Genomic DNA, 21,357 nt, shown 5'->3' on the forward strand with positions numbered 1-21,357 from the left:
GAAAGTAGAAAAGGAAGTCAAGAATTTTTCAAAAGAGGGTAGGCTGGATCATCCTGCACTGTCCGCATTCGAGCCCTCTCAGAAACTCGCTCAATGTTTTCAAAGAGCTGCCTTATCAGGTGTATATTCTCAAGCCTGCCGATAGTCAATTATAATGTGCAAGCTACTCAGTCTCAGTGGCAGCGTGCAAGCTGCTGGTATTTCGTGATCGTTCTGTTGGGGATCTGTGCTCTATACACATCTAGTCGCCTCAGACATGTCCACCATAGCTGCCAAGGTTTCAGATTGCTGTGTGTGACATTTTCATTGTGTCAGTGTACTTATGAGTGACATTTCAACAACTATGAGTACCATTTGTTCACCACCAAAATCAAGCAATGAAATTCATGGTAATAATTAAACATCATAAATTACATCCATTTGAGCAAGAAGGAGGTCAAAAAAGATCTTGAAATGGCTGCAGAATACCTGAAATGAAAAGGCACTATTTGACGGCTACTTTGTAACCTGATGCTGCTGTAAAACAATTGCGTAACCACACTCTAGTCACAAACTACATGATTTTACACCTGTTCTGACCTCTGCAGTTGTTTGCAGAACCACAGACAAATTACACCATTGTAAATTTTCCAGTTTATGTTTGGCTACAGAATACCTTATTGCAAGTTTTTAATTTTAAACAGTACCATATACGTGATCTCTCTGCAAACACAAGAATCAAGTAACTCTGTAGTGCTTGCACCGCCTGTAACAGGCCATGCCCTGTGCGGACGGTGTTCTAGTAGTTTGTAAGCAGCTGGGATGGGGTGTTATAAGTATTGATGATTTTACACTGTCAGTGAGTGAATCATCCCCTCCTTTCTTTTGGAAATAGAAGTCACGGTGAGTGGACTAGTCCATGACACGAATTATCGGGCTTTACCTTTAAAGACCGTACTCACCGTGACAAGTTGAGCCAATTCTGAGCCCTGTCTCAGTCACACAATGTCTTCCTGGCGGCCCGGCAAAACTTCCTAAAAAAAACATCCTGCCTGCCTGCCGGATGCAGCAAATCAGGTAAGCGTTCCTCCTAAACTAGATCAACAGCACTGTCACTGAGGCTGAGTCCTGCTATGGTGCATGGACCAGAGGAACTCTCTACGAGCGAGAAGCAACAAGGAAATACAAACAAAGCTCCTGCACGCCGCCTCTGCTACTCTGATAGGATGTTGCATTTTTTAACGTGGTTACGCGCTGCTGTGATGGAGCACGTGACCTAAAGCCGAATGGTGGTTTGATTCAGTGCAGTTCCCAGGCACAAGCGGTACCATCATGTGCTTAGAGTTATAGTTGCCCCATGTCACAGCTTTGAATTTACCAATACACTCAAAGGCCAGTGCATCATGCAGGATCAATCTCGGTCAGTGAAGCACAGTGTACACTCTGCCAGTAGTGCTAATGCCGCTGCACGCCAGGACGCAGACAGCACACCACTCTCTCCAGTCGGGTCCCGCAGCTTCTTGAATATCCGACCTCACTTCCTTCCAGACCAGGGCGTGAGGTCACAGCCACGATGTAACCCCTGATCGGGTCTCCGTCGGGTCTCCGTACTATAGACAGTGAGTCAGTGACGTGACATCCACGCCGCGGGCGGGTATTTCAATGAATGCAGCTAGCAGGGCTAAAACAAGGATACATTGTAGCACAGAAGCAGCATCGCGGAGCAGCAGAGTCAGTGCACAGGAGTCACAGGTGCTGGCGCGCACGCTAGTAGCCTGTTCAGAGCTGGTAGCTGATTGAGACAGTGGCAGGCATTAAAATGCGTGACAATGCATTTCAGTGCGGTGATGCGGAACACCACACTGTAATGCACTAGAGTCACACCTGATGCGAGCTACTTAGCCTGCCTGGTCCACCTTTAACAGCGGCGATCTCAAAGATTTCGCACTGCATCTCCGAAAGTCAGGAACACGGAGCCATTGAGTTTGAGCGGGTCAACTGGGCAAATGCTGCTCCTAAGAATAATCCTGTTTCTGATGCCTCTCTTGTGTAGAGCCCAGAAGAACAGGCCTGCATTACAGCAGTCCCTTATAAATAGGGCTCCAGGTTTTATGGTAGTTCTTTTTTAGCATTTCCTTCTGTATTTATCCATATTTATTTTTTGCCCACTTTATCTGTATTTATCCATATTTATTTTGTGTTTTGCGGATAAATGAAGTTGTAAAACTGTGCATTTCCATATTTAATGGACTGATAGACATGCACTCATACTTTCATGTCTGTTTTTGCCATTTCAGCTTCCAAATATATTAGCATTATACCACAAATGTATGTTGACACATGGCATTATTTAATGAAATTGCATCCTATTTTTATTTTTCTTCCCTTGCTGTCCATCTGCTCAGCTGTTGGCCTATAATTCATGAAAGACAGCACAGAGTCACTTAAAAGAAGCCCAATTTTCTGTATTTATCCATTTTTAAAAATAAATGCAGACAGAAAACTCATTGTTTTCTGTCTGTATTTATCTGTAAAAATCTGTAAAAACGGAAAACCGGGAGCCTTACTTATAAAGAAAGAAGACCTGATGGAGTTCCGTGACATTGGTGAGCAAGGGTGTCTGTACTGCAGCGGCCCTGGGGCAGTGGGAATTGGAATTGATGGACATGTTGCTGTAGAGATGAGGTTGTTAACTAAAGAAGCCCTATTTTAGGAGATGCTGCCAGTTAGTGAGACTGAAACAACTTCCTGGACAGATAGGCAAGACTGAGGAAGGTGCACCAGAGAGGACCGACTCAGGATATTAATCAAGGATCTACATGCAAGAGAGCAGCCTAGCAGAAGTAGTGGTACAGGGACCTGACAGAGACATTCCCACAGCTAGAGGTCGGTGAAATGCAAATAAGCGCCACAGTTTTTCTGATATTGTGGATGTTCCACCGCCCTACCAGTTTTAATTGGCGGCAGCCGCCACTGGTATGCTTTGCTGCACATAGAGCATTTCGCGAGAAGTCCAGTTGAAAATGGGTTACTGGAACTTGGGTGTGATGTGTTACCATATATTGAAACCATGCTAGGCCACATGTTATGCATTTCTTTTTGTTTTTACATCATTTTCATCTCAGATATGTGCAGTATGAGATGCAAGGAGATAAATGAACTGTGTATATTCATATTATTTTAGTTAAGTCCTGGTTTGTATCCATTTCTCAAACTCTGAAAATAATCTACTTGGTCATACCTCCTACCCACCTCTGCTACTCCTCAGCTTCCATTTGCTTCCACCCTCAAGCTTGTATTTCATTTTCTCTGCATTTCCGTTAGTACCTTTCACGTCTCCATGTCCTGGTTTAAAAACTTCTTAGACGAACATATGGCCATTACATTTTCATCTCTCTAATACCTGAAAGCTGCAAGAATACGTTCAGAAAACGAATTATTGTTCAAAATAGAAAGGAGAGTTTTCACACCACTGACTGGATAAGCTAGCGAAAGGAACATCAAGTTGGAAGCGGGATGTAGGTTCCACAGTAGTGTGACAAACCGAACTGGATGCAGTTGACGTGGTTGTGCTCACCCCTCCAATTCTTGCGTGAGATTGGCCCCCGCACCCCAGTGCAGAAACTCCACGCCTGGGCTTGCTCCTTGCCAGTGATCCACTCATGAATCATTATCTACAACAGCTTCCAGGAGTTCTCTTTTTTCTTCTCCAGCTGCCTCAGAAAATGGGTTGCTGCTCACCGTAGTGAACTCCTGGTTGTATTATTATAAACCCTTTTTCTCTTGTTGTCCTAAAATAATCTTTCTAATCTGTTCTGAACTGAATCAAACCATCTGTCTTTTCTTTAGGTTGAAGCTTCACGGTCTCTTCATGTCTACCTCTCAGTAGGATAAGGCTGGGTAGTTGCCTAGGGTGTCACCAACAGGTGGTGTTTCCTGTTCCGGTCCACTGCATATGGCTTTCATTACAAGCCCTGTTGCCTTTCACTGCTGCAAACTGGTGTAATGCGTTACAACAAACAAATGATGGACGGAATGCTGACAATGCAGACATTCTCCCCCAGTCAAGAGATCTGGGTTAAATCCATCGTTCTTTTGCCCACTACACCACCCCAGTTCAGACATGGCCATATGCAAATCAGTCTTGACCCTGTGCCTCATGGGAACAGTCCAGCCCGAACTACCAAGCCATGTCTTCCCTGGACCGGAATCAAGCATCCTAGGACCGGTTTCTGGCTATCAGCCGTCATCAGCCAGGATAGCTAGACTCCAGTGGCGCAGTGAGCACGGGTCCCACGTCTGGGAATACCCATCCCACTTAGGGCGAAAAGCGTTACAACAAACAAATGATGGACGGAATGCTGACAATGCAGACATTCTCCCCCAGTCAAGAGATCTGGGTTAAATCCATCGTTCTTTTGCCCACTACACCACCCCAGTTCAGACATGGCCATATGCAAATCAGTCTTGACCCTGTGCCTCATGGGAACAGTCCAGCCCGAACTGCCAAGCCATGTCTTCCCTGGACCAGAATCAAGCATCCTAGGACCGGTTTCTGGCTATCAGCCGTCATCAGCCAGGATAGCTTGACTCCTACTGTCCATCAATTGTTGTTTTTGCAAACTGGTGTAATAGCACTAACCCATTTCATTGATCTTAGTAAGTCCAGCTGGGATCCAAACCTTTGCCCTAAAATGTACTTAACAATGTATGTAGCAGGTGCATTAACCCATTCAGCAACATTAACTGCCTAACTTATCTCCTAGGGCGTAAGTTGCTGGTAGCTAAGTTTGGTGTGCTACCGTCAACAGGGCCGCCTGCTTCACTTACAACTTTAAAGATATTAATGGAGGTGACCCCCGTTGCGGCTTTTTTTTAAGACAGGGCCACGCAGTGAACTGGTTTCTGTCCTCCATAGTTTTTGAGAAACTTGAATGTTCAAGATATTTTTCTTATACCACTCATTTATAGAGCCACAGTAGGCTTAGTTGAGCTATTAGTTCGGCTGAAAAATGTAGTCAACGCACAAAGCAAAAGAAGCATTCAAGAAGTGATATGCTATATGTGTTGTATCAAGGATTTAATGATGCGTTCCAGATTGTGCATACAGCTCAGCCTTTTTCCAAAGAACCCTTTCCACACATCCTGTGTTTGCAAACACAAGGACCGAGAACATATCCTGTGGAGATGGACTGCTCTCCGTCTCCCGCCTGAGAGTCGAAATATCTCTTAATCCAAACAACTGGATTTATCCTTCGCTGCTTCTTCCGTGGAAATGTCTAAACATGGCTTCTCATCAAAATCCACTCGTAAAGTTGTCTACGCTAGCAAACCTGATATATGGCTCTTCTCCCTAGTTGTATTTATTGAAACTATTACAAATTTACAGTCTGATATGGCGCTTGCAAACGTTTGTTTATATAAAAAGAAGACAAGAGGAAGGACAGATTTTAATATTTCTATGACATCAGAGTATAAACATAAAATAGTGTACGAAGCATCGAAACTTGGAAAGAGTGGACCTGCTAGCAAACCTTTCATGAAACCACTAATGTGTGTCTTGAGGCTCATTTATATAGAAGTTGCCAGATCACTGTGCATAAATATTTTTTTCTCTTATCATAACAGTTTGAGGGTTTAATTAAATTTGCCGTCCACCCTCTGGAGTTTGTTGGGTGTAAAGATTTTTCAATAGTGCACAATCTCTGCGTTACCCGCCATTTTCCCTTGATGGAGAGCACTAGTTGATGCAACTTATAAGAGAGAACATATTTTTGGTCTTGTAAATAATTGCTCTTCTGAACATTGGTTTGATTCTTAATCATATATTGTGCAAAAATATTTGACGTCAAAACCGTGCCCAACCATCTAGATTTTTAGTCCGTATTCTTGGTTGTGAAGGCAGCATGTAGTACTTGGCAAAAATACTTATGCGTTTAGTCTATACGTTTGTTGTACAATGTGTAATGGGATAGTTTTGGAATTTAGGGCGCAGAGATGCCATTCCCATAGCAGTGCATTTCTTGGTCCACTCTCATGTGATAGGTATTTCATGAGGTCATGGCTTCATATAGTGTTGTTGTGGTTTAACATGGTTGGTCCTTTAGTCGAGAAATATTGGTCTTTTAGATGTCTTTTGGTCATGCTGGCTTTTTATGATGTGGTTTGTCGCTTTTGTAATGTTTATTTGGAAGTATATTTCTAAAAGTATTTAAATGTTTACGTCATAGCTGTATCATGTCCACATGAAGGGTTTTAAGTGCTAATAAGGTCTACGAGGAGGCTAAAAAGTGAAACTGCAGGAGCACACTGGTTCGAAACTTGATGATGGTGTGCACTGTGTAAGTATTGTGAACATGGGGTTTGGGAGTGGTTACAGGTAGGTGAATTGTTTCATTTGCTGATTTGGACAGCGTGAAGGCAGCTGAGGAAATTGATGTTCTTGGAATGGTGTTTTCTGGTGATGTGTTCCAAATCAGAAAGTTACCTCCGAAGTGTGGTAGTGCACGCCTTTTTTGAGGGCATGATTTTGAGTGGAGACAAGCTGAGACATAAAGTTTTGGTGGGGAAGGCTGTGCATGGACTTGACAGTTGATGTGAGGAATTTAATTAAGAACTTGTTATGCAAAGTAGGTCAGAATCTGTTGTGTGAATGTGGCAAAAAGGTGGGTTTCTGAAGGCCATGGAATATACGAGGGACAAAATTAAAGAATGTCCGGGTAGTTCTCAGCAGTCAAGCGAGAATTAAGAAGAGGAGGTGTCAGGTGTTGTAGTGTGTTTTGCTGTGGGTTAGAGCATGAACCGTGGGAGTGAGATAGGGCAGATTTGACAGATATGGAGAATGTGGCAGGAGGCACAGGTGCCAACTAGAAGATGAAAGTTGAGAGCTGCATTTGTCCTTCAGGTAGAATTTGAGGTTCCCAGCAATCATGCAACTGGTTGATTGCCTGGGATAACTTAAAAAGCACATAATTGCCATTACCCTTCCAGGTGCAAAATCTAAGTCTGTTCAAGAGGCTGTGGGCTTGTGAGCCGCAGTCATTCAACAAAATATAATAAAAATTTTAGATTTGTAAAGCGTGACCTATCACCCCAAAGGGTATCCAGGCTCTGGGGGCCGTCGGGGAGATTAAGCGAGCTAATGCCCAGCATCACATGATTCTGAGCTGAGCTGTCGCCCGGGATCGAACCGTGAGCCCCGCGCTCTAGGTTCAACCTCTCTGACCACTCCACAGCTCTCCCACATATAGATGTTCTCATTACCCTAAAACCCCAAGTGCTCAGAAAGTCTGCTACCATATAAATTAATAGAAGGCACAGAGGATATGGAGTAATGTAGATACCACCAGTTTTGTTCAATATGCCACATTCACATTAAATAACATATTTAAGAAACATTAGGTCAGACCTGCTACCGTATCAGTAAAAGTAGAATTTGATTATTGTGTTTTCCACAAAGAGGCCATTCGGGAACCCAAAAAATAGATGGAGTATCTGAGAGAGATTTTTTTAAAGAAACGCATAAGGAAAAGGACAGAACAATTTAGAGGCACCTGCTGATAGATCGGTCATCGTTATACACATATTTTGCACTGAGACTCTGAATAGGTTTCCAGTCTTGTGTAAGCAGGGCATATACATGCATACTAGCGTTATTAACACAGCTCAAATAATAAAAACATTGTTTCTTCACTTTTAACACGATGCTGGGCTTTTATCAAAACGGGACCTAAATCTCTCCAAGACTTACAAGTTCCCTCAAATGTGAACAATTTGTTTCCAGACTAGTGCATTAGATATGTATATGTTATATTAATATAGTCCAAGCTAAGCCGAAAGGATTCTAAGCACTGTACAGGGTCATAGACACAATCAACATGTGATAAGAGACGTAGATGGTTTGTGGATCGTGATCGCATCATGATTTAGTTTTTTTTTTAAGTTGAGTATTCGCTGTTTCCTAAATTGAGGCTGACCACGGCTGCCTGGATGGATATGGGAATAACAATCAAGATCCTTGGGGCATAGATGGGAAAGGCCTTTTTCTTATTTTTTCTCTTTTTAGCACATCTTCTGTCTGAAGGTGTCCTTGCTGCGGGTGTGTGGTGAGCCACTAGAGATGGCAAGCGTGTCATCCAAGAAGGCAGGGTTGTCAGTCATATAGTGTAAAACTAGCCCAAACCAGCGGAACACTGTACAAGCATGGAGCCAAGGGGTGATGGGAGAGGTAGCTGTTTTGTGGACTGTTAACACATTGTGATAGCTTTGCAGATAATGCAGGTGAGCTTGAAGATGGTGCGGGAGTTCAATCACAGTGTTATGATGTGGTCATATTTCTTCATGCCCTAGTGAGGTGTGCTGCAGCATGTAGAATGCCCTCAAGGGTGTAGTGTGGATTACAATTCCAAGATGCTTTCCCAGTGCAAGATAGGGTATGTGCAAAAAAGATATGAAAGCAAATGCAACAATTGAAAATAGCTTGATTTCTATTGAAGGCATCACCCTAGTCACTGGAAAACACCAGAAACTTCCAGAATAAACCATATGTAGGTTAAAAGGGTTTAATGTCATGTGCCAAGAGCCATGGCTACAACACTCCTATCAACATCCTCTGAAACCTTTGAATACTCTAATACTAATAATGAGTATACTTATTTTATTTATTTTTATTTAAGAAGTTTTATATAGCGCTGACCTGACCCGAAGGTATCGGAGCGCTTTACATCAGTTAAAATGCAGAAAATCACATAATACAATTATGCGGAAGTCACATAATAAAATAATAGTATAGGTCATTGGTGGAGAGTTCTAATTCGTAGCCTTGCTGACACAGCGTCAAAGTGGTGTGAGGTGTCTGCTTCAGCGCTCCGACTGCTCCTATTGGTTCACTAGGGAACGGTCGAGGAACAGGACTTTGAGTTGATTTTTGAATTTTGCAAATGAGGGAATAGTTCTGATGGGGGAGGGTGAATAGAGGTCCAGATTTTGGGCACGTTCCCGGCGAAGGACCATGCCGCGGTTTTTGTATTCGTGTTTTCAGCGGGATGAGTAGAAGGGTGTTTGAGCTTCTGAAGTTCCTGGTCTGACCGGCTTTTTTGAGTTTGGCAGCCAGATATTCAGGTTAGCCGGTGTGCAAGGCTTTGTCTGTGAGGCAGGCTGTTCTGAAGCTTGCCCGCATTTCGACTGGGAGCCACTTAACTTCTCTGAGTGCAGGTGAAATGTGATCAAATTTCTTGATTCCGGTGACCATTCTGGCTGCTGCGTTGAGAGTTGTTTTGAGGAGGGCAAGATGTGATTTAGCTATTCCTGAGAGGACTGCATTCCTATAGTCTAGTCTTGACAGCACCAATGCTTGGGTGGCTTGTTTGAGATCTTTGGGCGGGATGAAAGGTTTTATTTTGTACAATAGCTTCAGATTAAGGAAGGCGCTCTTAGCTGAGTTCTTAATGTTTTTGATCATGTCCAATTTCGGGTCCAGCGTAATAACTAGTGATTTAACCGAGTTGGCCAGGGTGAGGTTCCAGTTGAGCGCACCGATCGCTTTTAGCCATTCAGCAATTTGGGGGTTCTCTTCTTTGTTCGATATGAGGAGTAATTCGGTTTTGTCAGGATTCAGTTTTAAGTGGTTACTTAACAGCCAGTGTTGGACTTTTCTCAGTATGTCTTTGAATGTCCTTGATGGAGGAGGTTTCCAAGTTTCCAAGTAAATCTGAGTATCGTCAGCATATAGATGGAAAGGAATGTTAGCTTTATTGAGTGATGAGGGGCTCCATGTAAATGTTGAAAAGTTGCGGGGAGAGCACTGAACCTTGAGGGACTCCCCTACTGACTGGGTGAAGGTCAGACGCAAAGTTTTTGATTTTGATTCTCTGGTTGCGGTTGTGTAGGAAGGAGGAGGACTATTGGAGGACCACCTCATCAAGTCCGGCCCTTTCTTGGAGAACCTTAATGAGAAGTTTGTGATCTACCGTGTCGAATGCTGCCGATAGGTCTTGGAGAATGAGGAGGCAGCATTTGTCTGAATCAAGTGATTTGTGGATATCGTCTGATGTTGAGGATCGCGGTATACACTTACATGGTTTCAAAGTGCATTTCATTTTGTAAGTTAGCTTGATGCCGATTCAGATAATAGATTTGACATACATCTCCTCTCCTTTGATTTCTCCTCATTTTGAACAAAACCTGGAAAGCACACGTTTAAATAATGCTCTGAGCCATTCCAACTAACCGGTCCACTGTGGGCTCACAGGGCTAGCCCATGGCTGCAAGGCCCATTGGAGAGAGATCAGACTCATGGGTTGTCTATGGTCTGTATTTTACTGTCATGGATAGTATTTTCATGTCTAAAATAGAGCAAAAAATCTCAACAGAATTCTGGGGATATAACAATATAGAATAAAATATCCGTGCCTCATCACTTAAGTAAAATCTCTGACATTGGAAGTGCACAAAATATAAACACAAACGGTGTAAGCAGAGGAATTTATCAAAGGGGCGTTAGCCTCAGCAGTGGCTGAGTTTAATTCAATCATTCCATCTTTTACTTTTTATATACTTTAGTGAGTCGCCCTAAGTGGTCGGGGTATGCTCAGATGTTGGTCTTGTGCATACTGTGCCACTAGAACCAAGCTATACCTGGCTGATAATACCTAACTAGGGCGACACCTGCCCCGGGTTGCTTGTGTTCTGGGTCAGGGAGGACCCGGCCTGGTAGTTCATTCTAGACTGCTCCCATTGGAGCAAGGTCAAGACTGATTTGTAAATTATGGGGTCCAAACTGAGGTGGCATGGTGTGCAAAATAATGATGGTGTGGGATGCAGCCCGAGTAATTACCAGTTGATGTGATTAGTTAAAGCATGCCATCCATCACTTTTTGTATACTTTTTGTGGACAGTAAAATACAACTATATAATTTGTGCGCATTGAACTCTTAACCCCACAAGGCCATGGTCCCACTGCACTTGCCACACTATTGATAGCTATGCCCTTCAGAGGGGCCTCTTGCCTTGGGCCTTGCAGCCATGTACCAGTGCTGCAAGGCGCACAACAGCAGGCTTTCTTCCATGGGTCTCTCAGCACTGGACCATGGCTAGTGGCCTGGGGAGGGTGGCCCTTTCCTGACCTTCGCTGCTCTGGTTCATGGCTGTGCGGTTCATAAGAGGCGGGACTAGTGGCATAGTAATGTAGCCATGGGCACAGATGCAAGAAAATGATGCCAACAGTAAAACACAGCTATAATCAGTGTGCATTGGTCCAGAACATCCATCAGCTACACCCCGAGCGGGGGCCCCCAATAAGTCTCAAAGCCATACTCCTGCTCTGCTAAGCTCGTGGACTGGCGCTCCACCCCTGAGTGTCCAACAACAACCGACTGCAATGCCCAGAGGAGGGAGGGCCTCTCCCAGGCCTCACAGCTCTGGAACATGGCTGCAACGTCAATGGAAGAGAGGCAAGTAACACAGCAATGGTGCCATGGTGCTGGTGCGAATATAAAAATCCCCTCACTCTTGTCCACTGGCTGTACACTAAAATAAAGCCATAGTTTGGAAACATTGGGCAATTAATTCCCCTGGTCCCAGTACCAATGCACTTGCTGCGCTATTGATGGCTATGCCCCTGTCCGATGGCTATGCCCGAACAGTAATGGAACGTGTTGGTCCCCTCTAATTTGCATGCAATGTGAAATCACAGGAAATGGCATTACTGGGCATGGACTTTGATAATGATCTATGCACAAAGCCATGGCACAGAGCTGTGAGACAGTTTCAATGGGGCCCATGGGAGGGGCCCACACGAGGCACCCTCCCCGACCTCTCAAATATGTAGCTGTGAGAGGGTTAGGGAAGGGAGCCCTCTAACTCATGGACTTCACAGCTCATAAGCATGGCTGCAAGGCCCAGGTGAGAGGGGCACTCAACCTGGCCTGGCAATCGTACACCATGGCTATGAAGCATAGGGTAGAAGCCTCTACTCCCTAGTCATGCCCCAGGAGAGGGGACACAGGATAGGGAAACCCTCTATCATTGGCCTCACAGCAATAGTGTAGTACTGCAAGCCCAGGGGAAGGGGGTTCCCTCCCATGGACCACCATGAAATGATCCACAGATGTGAGGCCCATGGGAGTGCTGTCCCATTCTTTGGACTCGCAGCTATGATGTAGTGCTGCAAGGCCCATGGTATGTGGCCTCTGCACTAGGCCTCACATCCATAGTCTGGTACTACAAGACCCAGTGAAGGAGAGCCCCTTCCCTGGGCCTTACATCCATGGTCCCCAGCCATCGCTGTGTGAGACGATTAGGGTTGCCAATTCCCCATTATCACTTCACAGGGACAATTAATGCCTTTGGAAAAACAATGCAGGTGTGAAGGTACATTTTGTGTGCAGAGGGTTCGGCAGATGTTTATTGGGGAGCAGGGTAACGAAGAGTCACATAGCAGATTTTTGGGGTTTCATTGTAAATCCCCCTTCTAAAACAGGTCATGTTAAAAGATAACTTGAGATAGAGTTCTTCAAGTGTGATTACTCTTCATGCTATGTTTGAGTTCTAATCCCTGAACCACCTCCTGGAGTAAGCCTTGACTGCTGGCAATTGCAAATTTTAAGTGACCAGTTTAGAAAATTCACTCTGGTATTCAAACATTATTAAATAGTCTTAACACCAGTGGTAAATATCAGTATCTACTTCGCATAGTGTCCAGTAAGTACCCACTGCCACAGGGCCTGGTCCAACTGGTACGTGTTAACCATACAACTAGGATATTTGACATTTATTCTCAGTTTTATGATCGAAATAATCCCCATGTTCTAAGGCTGATCAGGGTCAATAACAGAGTGACGATTCCCTGGGAGGAGCAGCCCCTTCGCCTTGCCATCAGAAACACTGACGCACCAGGTGTGGTCTAGTGGACTAGTTCAAGATATGGAACCAGTAGATGTGTTTTTTAATCCTGGCCTCCCATTTGGCCAAACTGTGTGCTCTTGAGCAATTACTGTTCTGAATGTATTGCCAGGGCTCCTAGAATTATATGATTGTGCATTTTTTGCATAGTCATAGATTTGCTGCATTTGCCACATAATCCATCATCTGCTGCATAATCTGTATGTTTTAACAAAGTAAAATGTGTTCTAGCTCAAATGATTCCTAATAACACAATGACACGTGTCGATGCGCAGCCGAAGATCCTTTGCAAAGCTGGACTGGTTACCTTTCTGTTGTTTATTGTTACATTTGGATGTTAAACTGGTACTAATTAAGTGCAGTGTTAATACGTGCAAAAATGGCAGTATAGTGTAGTAAAACTATCATAAAAGGTGTTGTATTTTGCCGTACAATATGCTTTTTCTTGTTGCATAATTTACTCATCCCTGCCGCATAATTTGACCCTCCTCCTTGCCACATAAATCCAGTGGCTCTGCTTATTGCTCTGCTGCTCTTTTTTGGCAAAATTGGTGGGATTTTGATTCAATGTAAAAACTGCTGGTCACTGAGGTTTTTAATAAAAAAACTGAGAGAAGGGGTGCCCCGCCATATGTAATAGTCCCTTAAATTCAGTACAGTGGTAAATGTATAGCCTTTGTACCAAGTAGCAAATAACACTCTCCCTATGCCTCGACCACTGATCTGACAATACGGCAGGACTTTTAAATAGGCTTAATGGGAGAAATAGACACTAAAGGCATGCTTCCTGGCTCTGGCACAGCTCAAGGTCCAGTTTGAACCACAAGTCCATAAAAAGCCGAGCTTTCATGAGGCTTCTGACTGCCATTCCTTCTAACCAGGATGTGTCAATATGGCTAGAGCTGCCGACTTTCTAACTGGGGAACCAGGTTCCAGTCTTCTATTCCCGCACAATATCCTGTGATTCTGGGCAACTCACCTCATCTCTCTGCGCCTGAAAAACAAATGTGTCCTTGTGTAACGTAACCGGTTCTCATGTAGAGTGCTCCAATACCTTTGGGTCACGCTTGCGCTATACAAAACAGCAAAATATGGGATTCATTCCTTAGTCAAGGCTATTTTCTGTCCTGTTCTGTTTCATGTCCCGGCTGGTACAAAAATTAGCAATAATTAGCAAATCACCTAAAGTGATTATTTGTAGCTCCTATCTGTGCATAATATTAACCACAAATATATACAGAAAACTCATTTGAACATATTGTTGAGCTGGTTCGATCCCTGAGTAAGATTTAAAGTAAACAAAGACAGAAACATCTTGGTTCAAATGAATACACACGATTTTATTTAAAGTCCTGCTCAGTATTGTGTCCTGGCCTTTTTCATACTTCTAAAACAGTAACAAATGGCCTGGAATTTTCTCCTGGAAAGGTGGCAGCCTGATTTGCATCCCAATAGTTGAGGGTGACCCTGAGCCTGCATGGCGCAGGACCCCTCCTGTGCAGCAGTGCTCCCTGCCAGACACTGATCAGCATCTCTTCCATAGCTCATCAGGGGCTGAAAGAGTGAGAGTTGCTTGTCCTTTGAAAGTCCCGTTCCTGTACTCCTGGCAGCCCTGCACATGCCTGCTAGGCCTTGAAGAGAGGTGCCCCTCCCCTGGGCCTCGCGTTCCTGCAACATAGGTTCGAGGCCTATGTCAAGGGGGGGACACTGTCGCGAGTCTCCATGTTGATGGGCTGAGCGCTGGGCCCTGTGCAGCTACCCATGCCTAGCACAGCCCTGTGTGTGTGCTAGGTCTGTAGATCCTGTGAATGTTAAATAGAGAGACACACACTTACAAGGCTATGTTTATATAACCTCAGTAATGATAGGACCTCCACCCTGCGCCATGCAACCGCCTCCTGTGATGCTTGACAGAAATAGATACATTATTTCAGACTTCATAGGTTGCTCAAAGGAGACATTACCTAAAGCTTCTACTTTGCAGGATAACCTGACCTGACATATATTTAACTTTAACTAAAGTGTTGGGACACCGGAATATTCCTCTGAAAACCATGATTGTCTATGGAAATCCCAGATTTCTGGTAACCCTTCCCTGTGCCCATTGTCTGTGCTCTCATGAAGCATGCCCCCTCGCCTCGGATGAACACCATGGCGGCAGCACTGTGCCATTTTCCTATCGTTCCCCCTTTCACCCCGTGGTTCCCTGTACCAGACTGGTGGTTTTGGTGGGGCTGGTTTTGAGGCGGGCTCCTTCTCCGCAGCTGTTGTCTTTGAGGGCTCGCTGTCGTGCGTGGGACAGGTGGCCATTGAGCCCTCCATCCTTCCTGGGTGTGTTAATGAGAATGTGGATGAGAATTCTTCCTGAAGTTCTACAGTTAAATAAAGCATTGCTTTTCTTGCACGGAGAGTTGTCATGGCTCATCATGTTCCTAGGGAACAAAGACACACTTGCCACTTTCTTACATAATTTTTTAGATCGATCCTGGGCAGCGCATGCGTTGCTCTGCGAGGCATGCTGTATTCAGGTATGGCATAGAAGCTCTGCCCATATCCCGCCCATCTTTTCAATTGGCTCCATGAGGACTAGAACTTTTACTGGTGTTGATACACGCTGTGCTATATAAGTCGATGAGGACTATATATTTTTTGGGTTGGCCAGCTCTGGCAATCTGTTGCTTCTGCTCCCCTTCCCTGCCCTCTGCCTCCCGTCATTGCTGCACTTAATCTCCCCTGGGCCGTCCCCACACCACCACCTCCTATCCTCCCGCCTTTATTATCCCTCATTATGTTTCCCTTACATGTCATTCATACTGTTAGAGCGGCGCCCGTTTGACGAGTGCCACACTTTTTTTTGCTTGAAGCTTCGACGCTGCATCTCCCCCCCCCCCCCCCCCTCCACAAAGCAAGGAGAGGGTGCAGTACCGCAGGCTGTTACTAGGTGTCCCTGTGGAGTTATAAACGGACCTCTATTAGCAATATAAGGCACTGCACCCACAGGGACACCTTTGTAACAGCCTGTGCTACTGCACCCTTTCCTTGCTTCGTGCAATTGCGTTTTTTCTTACTTGTGTTTTGCTTCGTGGAAAAAAAGAATTGCGATGCAATTGCTTTCGCGTTGCTGAAAGTTTGAGCTTTTGGCATTATTATTAGCAACGCCAATAGCTAAAACTTTCAGCAATGCGAGACCTATTGCATTACAAACGCTTGTTAAAATTTGTAATTAATGTAGCGGGAAGAGATTCAAGCAAGCAAACATGAACACTGATTTTCTGCCACCTATCATTTGCTCTCAGTCAAAAGAGTACTTATGCTTTGACAGACATTAGGTGTTTCTGCCTTCTTGTTTTGTTTTTTTTCTCATATAGTAGCGGGTGCTAGGAAGCTGGGTTGGCATTTGAAAAGAGCAGAGGATCACATGGAGCAAATGTCCTTCTTGCCTACGCAAGGCCGTCAGCTCTATCGATTTAAGTGTCATCTGTATCTTGCAAAGTTGTTTTATCTCTTCCCCAGGAACATCAGGACCCTAAAAAGTGATCTCATGAAGAGCTCGGGGCAATCAACAGATTTGTTTATATTTTAGTTGTAGTGAGGAGTTTCGCTATAAACGAGAACAATTTATTTCGCTCTTGGCTTGCACGCCTTCATTGTTCACCATATGTCCAGGTGGACAGGATCCATGCTAAACTTTGAAGAAATTCACGACCTATGATGGTGAGATTTATTTAGGATCACGGTTTGCAATATTATGTGGATATCCTGAAATTCTGGCATGGATTTGGCCCTTAATGGCCTACATTAGACAACTCTCATTTAGATTTATGATATAATTTTATTTTATGTTGATCATCAAATTATGGCAGGTATTCAGCTCTCCTGTAAGCATATTGGACCTCCATTCTACCTCTTGGGCTTGAGGTATAAAATAAAAAATATAACTCAACATATCAAATTGTGTTTGCTCTTAATAAAACAATAAACAGTTAAATGTACAGGTTACTGATGTATACACTGTTTCAGCAGCTGATCATGCAAATGTGCCTTGTTACTTTGAAACAAATGCTTGTTCGATTTTACATTCAACCTTGTTTTTGTTTGAAGGAAAGCCCAAACATGCTGTTGCTGCAGGACGCCAGTAGGCCGCTCCCAGCGTTGCTCTTCAGCTGCCAGACTGGCGTAGGCAGGACCAATCTGGCTATGATTCTAGGCACGCTGGTGCTGTATCACCGCAAGGGGACTACAGAAAACCAGGAGTAAGTATTATAATGATACATGACATCGAGAAACTAGGAGAATCCATTTCTGTTTGAGCGAAGGAGGCTGAAATAATTACATTGCGTTTTTGGTATGGTCTTAGACAGTATTTGGATGACTTCAAGAGACAGAAGATCTCCTTCTGTACATCCCTATAATTTGCTTTCACAAAGAGCAAATGCTGTGACCTCTGACCCTGGAAGGGAAAGGTGGCTTAATTAGAAAAATTATGGTGCTTCGCAGAAAAAACATCAGGGGAGCATTCCTTTGCAAGTGTCAACACCTTCCTTTTGCATAGTGGAAGCCGTCTCTGAAGGCCAGCCTCCATTGTGCAAATGGTTTCCGCCTCACAAGTGCATTGGGTAACAATACCTGGAACCTTCTCCCTATTACAATCAAAAACAGCACATCTCTGCTCACATTCAGGAAAGAGGTAAAAAACTGGCTGTTTACTTCTTAGGTAGAGCACTATCCCCTGGCAGACCTTGACATTACATCGACTTAGCGCCAAGACGCCCATGGGCCATCGTGCGCTTTATAAATTCACAAATCAAATTAATACAATAATTTGCTTCTGCTGGGTAGCCATAAACCACTCAGACATTTTCTTGTAAATTTTAAAGAAGAGGTGGAAGGCCTTCTTGCCTCCTCCTCCTGTTTCTGATTTATAAGTACTCCCAATTTATCTTGATACATTAACTAGTTAATTTTCTCCCCAACAAAGCCTGCTTTGTGCACACAGCAAGATCTATGAGAAAAGCCTTTCAATCATCTGTCACCTAGACTCCTGCACGCCTTTCTTCTAACCCCAAATAATATATGTTTAATACTAACATTGAAGCCTGTGTCTAATTTTCGTATTACAGTCTAGTTGTTACATCAATAGTCAGAAGTAAAAATAAAATGGCATAGCTAGTCTTCTATAAGAAGGTATTACAATTGAATGCCATAGTCCTCCACAGTGAGGATGTCTGGACATGGAGCAGAATTACAACTGCTGTTTAAAAACTAAAAGGTGGAACTAGTTTCTCTGCTCTTCTGAGATACATTTACCGAAAAATGAACTGTCAATCACAGAAAAAAATATTTATATCAGTATGGTTATTGATTGAAAGATTAGAGTTTATTATATGAAAGCAGAAATCTTTCTGCATGTCACAATACTTTTTGAAATACAACTCTTACATTAAAATACTTGCACTTTTTGCAACAATTAATTAGTTGCATATTCGTGTTTTTATTTTTGCACTACAGTTTCACATTCGTTCTAAATATTTGTAATCATACTTTGTGTTTCGAGTGAAAAATCAACCAACCTTTGATTTAAGTTTTTGGTGAAGAGTGTAATGATGTGATGCTGCATAGTATGGAGGGCCACTGGAATAGTGCTGCAGGAGAGGGCCAAATTATGTGGCAGGGTTGTGTAAATTACACAGCAAGAAAAAGCAAATTATGCAGCGCGATGTGGCACATTTGGTAATAGTATTGCCTCATTATTTCATCATTTTTAAACGTGGTACCCAATGCCCAGTCAGTGTTACATCTCATTAGTACCAGTTTAACACCCAGATATAGCAATAAGCAACAGTAAGTGACCAGCCAGCTTTGCAAAGGGCCTCCCACTGTGCAGCAACACGTAGCACTGCATTTTTTGTAACTTTTGAACCATTTGAACTAAAAACAATTGTATTTTTGTTCAAATCTTCAAATTATACAGTAAATGCGCAAATCTATAATCCTGCAAAAATCGCTGCAACTGCTCAATCAAGTTGGCCCTGATTGTAAGGAATAAAATACCCGCTGCCATATATTAAAAGTATTTTGCACTTTACTTTAAACCACTGTGACTTTAAAAAGGAACCTCTGCGTTCCGTGATCTTACAAAGGAACTCCGCATTTGCTTTCTTCCTTTGTATGGTCATGGAGCTCCTCTGTGACTTACAATATCCTTATAATGTACTGCAGGAGCTACTTTAATAAATATGTCCATGCATCCAAGATGTAACAACAAGGCAGAATAGCCTACCTGCCAGCTGAGTATGGATCCAAATGATATTGTGCTTTTGCAAAATTAGTGAGTATAACTGCACCTGTACAAACACAGCACCAGTGCCAAAATGTGGATGCAGATGAAAAATATTAATTAGATTCTTCTAAGTTTTTACCAATGTTACAGGCCTGGGGTGTTCACATAGACATCTTTTGCAATGATATTTCTGAAATATTAGTGAAAGAACCTCCAGCTTCCCTTCAAAGTAGAGTTTATACCCTGTAATAAATATTATGTCCAATCTTAGATTCAAAATGCACTGTTTTCTGTTAATTTAACAAAACTGTTGTCAGAATCCCGTTCAGAGTGCCACAGGGCCAGCAGAAGTTACTGGGCGCAACGAAAGGTGGTTTTTGCCATTTAGGCCTGGTGTCCCAGGGCCCACTCTACTATGGATCCCACTCAATTGTGGCAAGCTCCCCCTTCTGCACCTGACTCTCAATTGGTAACATCGCACCAGCTGTCAAATTCCCTCAGAGGGAAGTGTAGATACAGATCAGTGGACAAGGCTCATAACTCAACGTGCATGCAGCGCACACAATAAATCAATGTCCAGTCAAATACTAATTTTGTACAAAATAAGTATTTTAATTCTAAATGTACACATGCCAAAAGTAAATGACATTCAATGTGCAATTACACAGTCCCCCTTGAGGTAGGCACCCTAGTAGTTGTCACAGTGGTGGCTGGATTGTACCGAGGGTAGTGGTGCAGGCAACCCAAAAAACAAAATGTACTTACCTTTCCAACTTGCCATGCAATGTTGTCCTCCCTCGGGTGTCTTCTCTCCTCGTGGAAGCTCCGGACCAGGAAACTGCACTACCCAATCCTGGAGCTCCTCTCACAGCAAGAGAGCAGTGCCAGGATTGGAAAGAGCATGCTCTCTCAGTGCTCCTAAGAGCACTGAAGGTCTGCACATTCTCTACCCCAGCTGTCAAAGACGGCTAGGTTAGAGAACTTTAAAATGTACATGTCTGGTTGGCCGTCCCAAGACGGCTGGCCAAAGAGACATGCACATTTTAAACCGCACACCTCTCTGCTACTGCTACTCTGAAGCACTGGCCCTGCCCCATCCTGTCACTGAGTTTGGGACAGGTTGCTGAAAAATAAAATAGTAATAAGTCAACTTTATTACCATTTTATTTTCAGCTTTGAGGCTTGTGGGATGATGCTCCTCCGCTCAAATAGAGGAGCCTCCACTAAGTTGTCATGCCCCCCCTGCCTACCAAGTTCCCATGTAAAAGGTGTGTTGTTATTCTCCACTCACAAGCGGAACATCCAGGGCACGTAAACTACTAGGCCCTCTTCACTGGGTTTTCCCTTCTTGGATCAGTCAATGAGGTGTGGGTACTTAGAGTCAAGTATGGTTGCAAACACCAAAGGCATTATATCCTGTGGGGCTTGATAGTCACAGCTCTCAGCTTGCCCGCTCCGGCGGTACACACTCTGGCAGCGGAACTGTGCGGTCCTGTCCCAGATCAGCAAAGTCGGGCTGCACGCGTTCACACGTGCAGCTCCTGGCATCGACTTGACGATCGGAGATGCTCTGGCTCCAGCTACATGTAGTAAGTCTTGTTCTTCTTGCTCGGGGATAGGAGACAGTCTCCTTGCTCTGGTGGGGCTCCGACAGTGTCTCCTGGGTCCTTGGATCTCCTTGTATAAATGCCCCCTCGTCTTGGTTGCAGCACCAATTTGAGTCACGGGCGACAACACGGACCTCCAGCCTCAGCGCTTCGAGTGGCCCCTCTTGGCATATGGGGTCAATGAACCTCATTGTCCTGTCATGCTAGCCTCAGATTGCCTGTTTTGAGGGCCCTCATGGCATATAGGATCACGGCAAGTTCTCCACACATGGATGACGGCGCGATTGATGCAACAGAGTCTCTCAGCACATGGCGGACCCTCCTGGCATATTAGGTCAGCAACTTCCACAACACTGCACATGGGAAATAGCCCGATCGGTGCGACACAGCTCCTCACACCTTGCTCAGGAGCCCCACATTTCTGGTCTCCTCTCTGGATCTTGCTTGCTCCAACACACTCCTCTCCCTCATGGGCACCCCAGTCTTGGCGAGCTGGCAAGTACTGGACCTCCAGACTCCTGGGCAGGGGATCTTGGTTTCCCTGGGTGATGTCCCCTCATCCAGCAGGGAAACTAGCAGGCTTGTCCTCTA

The 21,357-nt window shown here is 44.1% G+C and overlaps 1 protein-coding gene across 4 annotated transcripts in view; it reads left to right on the top strand.

The window, feature by feature from the left end:
• PALD1 (phosphatase domain containing paladin 1) overlaps positions 1–21,357 on the top strand; it is a 958,342-nt gene that overhangs the window by 500,433 nt on the left and 436,552 nt on the right. For all 4 annotated transcript variants that reach the window (XM_085603872.1, XM_085603871.1, XM_085603874.1 and 1 more), the window contains one exon: positions 16,981–17,132. In XM_085603872.1, coding sequence (XP_085459998.1) covers positions 16,981–17,132 — 152 coding nt within the window. The remainder of the gene's footprint in view (positions 1–16,980; positions 17,133–21,357) is intronic.

This window comes from Triturus cristatus, chromosome 1_2, assembly GCF_964204655.1.
Source record: "Triturus cristatus chromosome 1_2, aTriCri1.1, whole genome shotgun sequence".
NCBI lineage: Eukaryota > Metazoa > Chordata > Amphibia > Caudata > Salamandridae > Triturus > Triturus cristatus.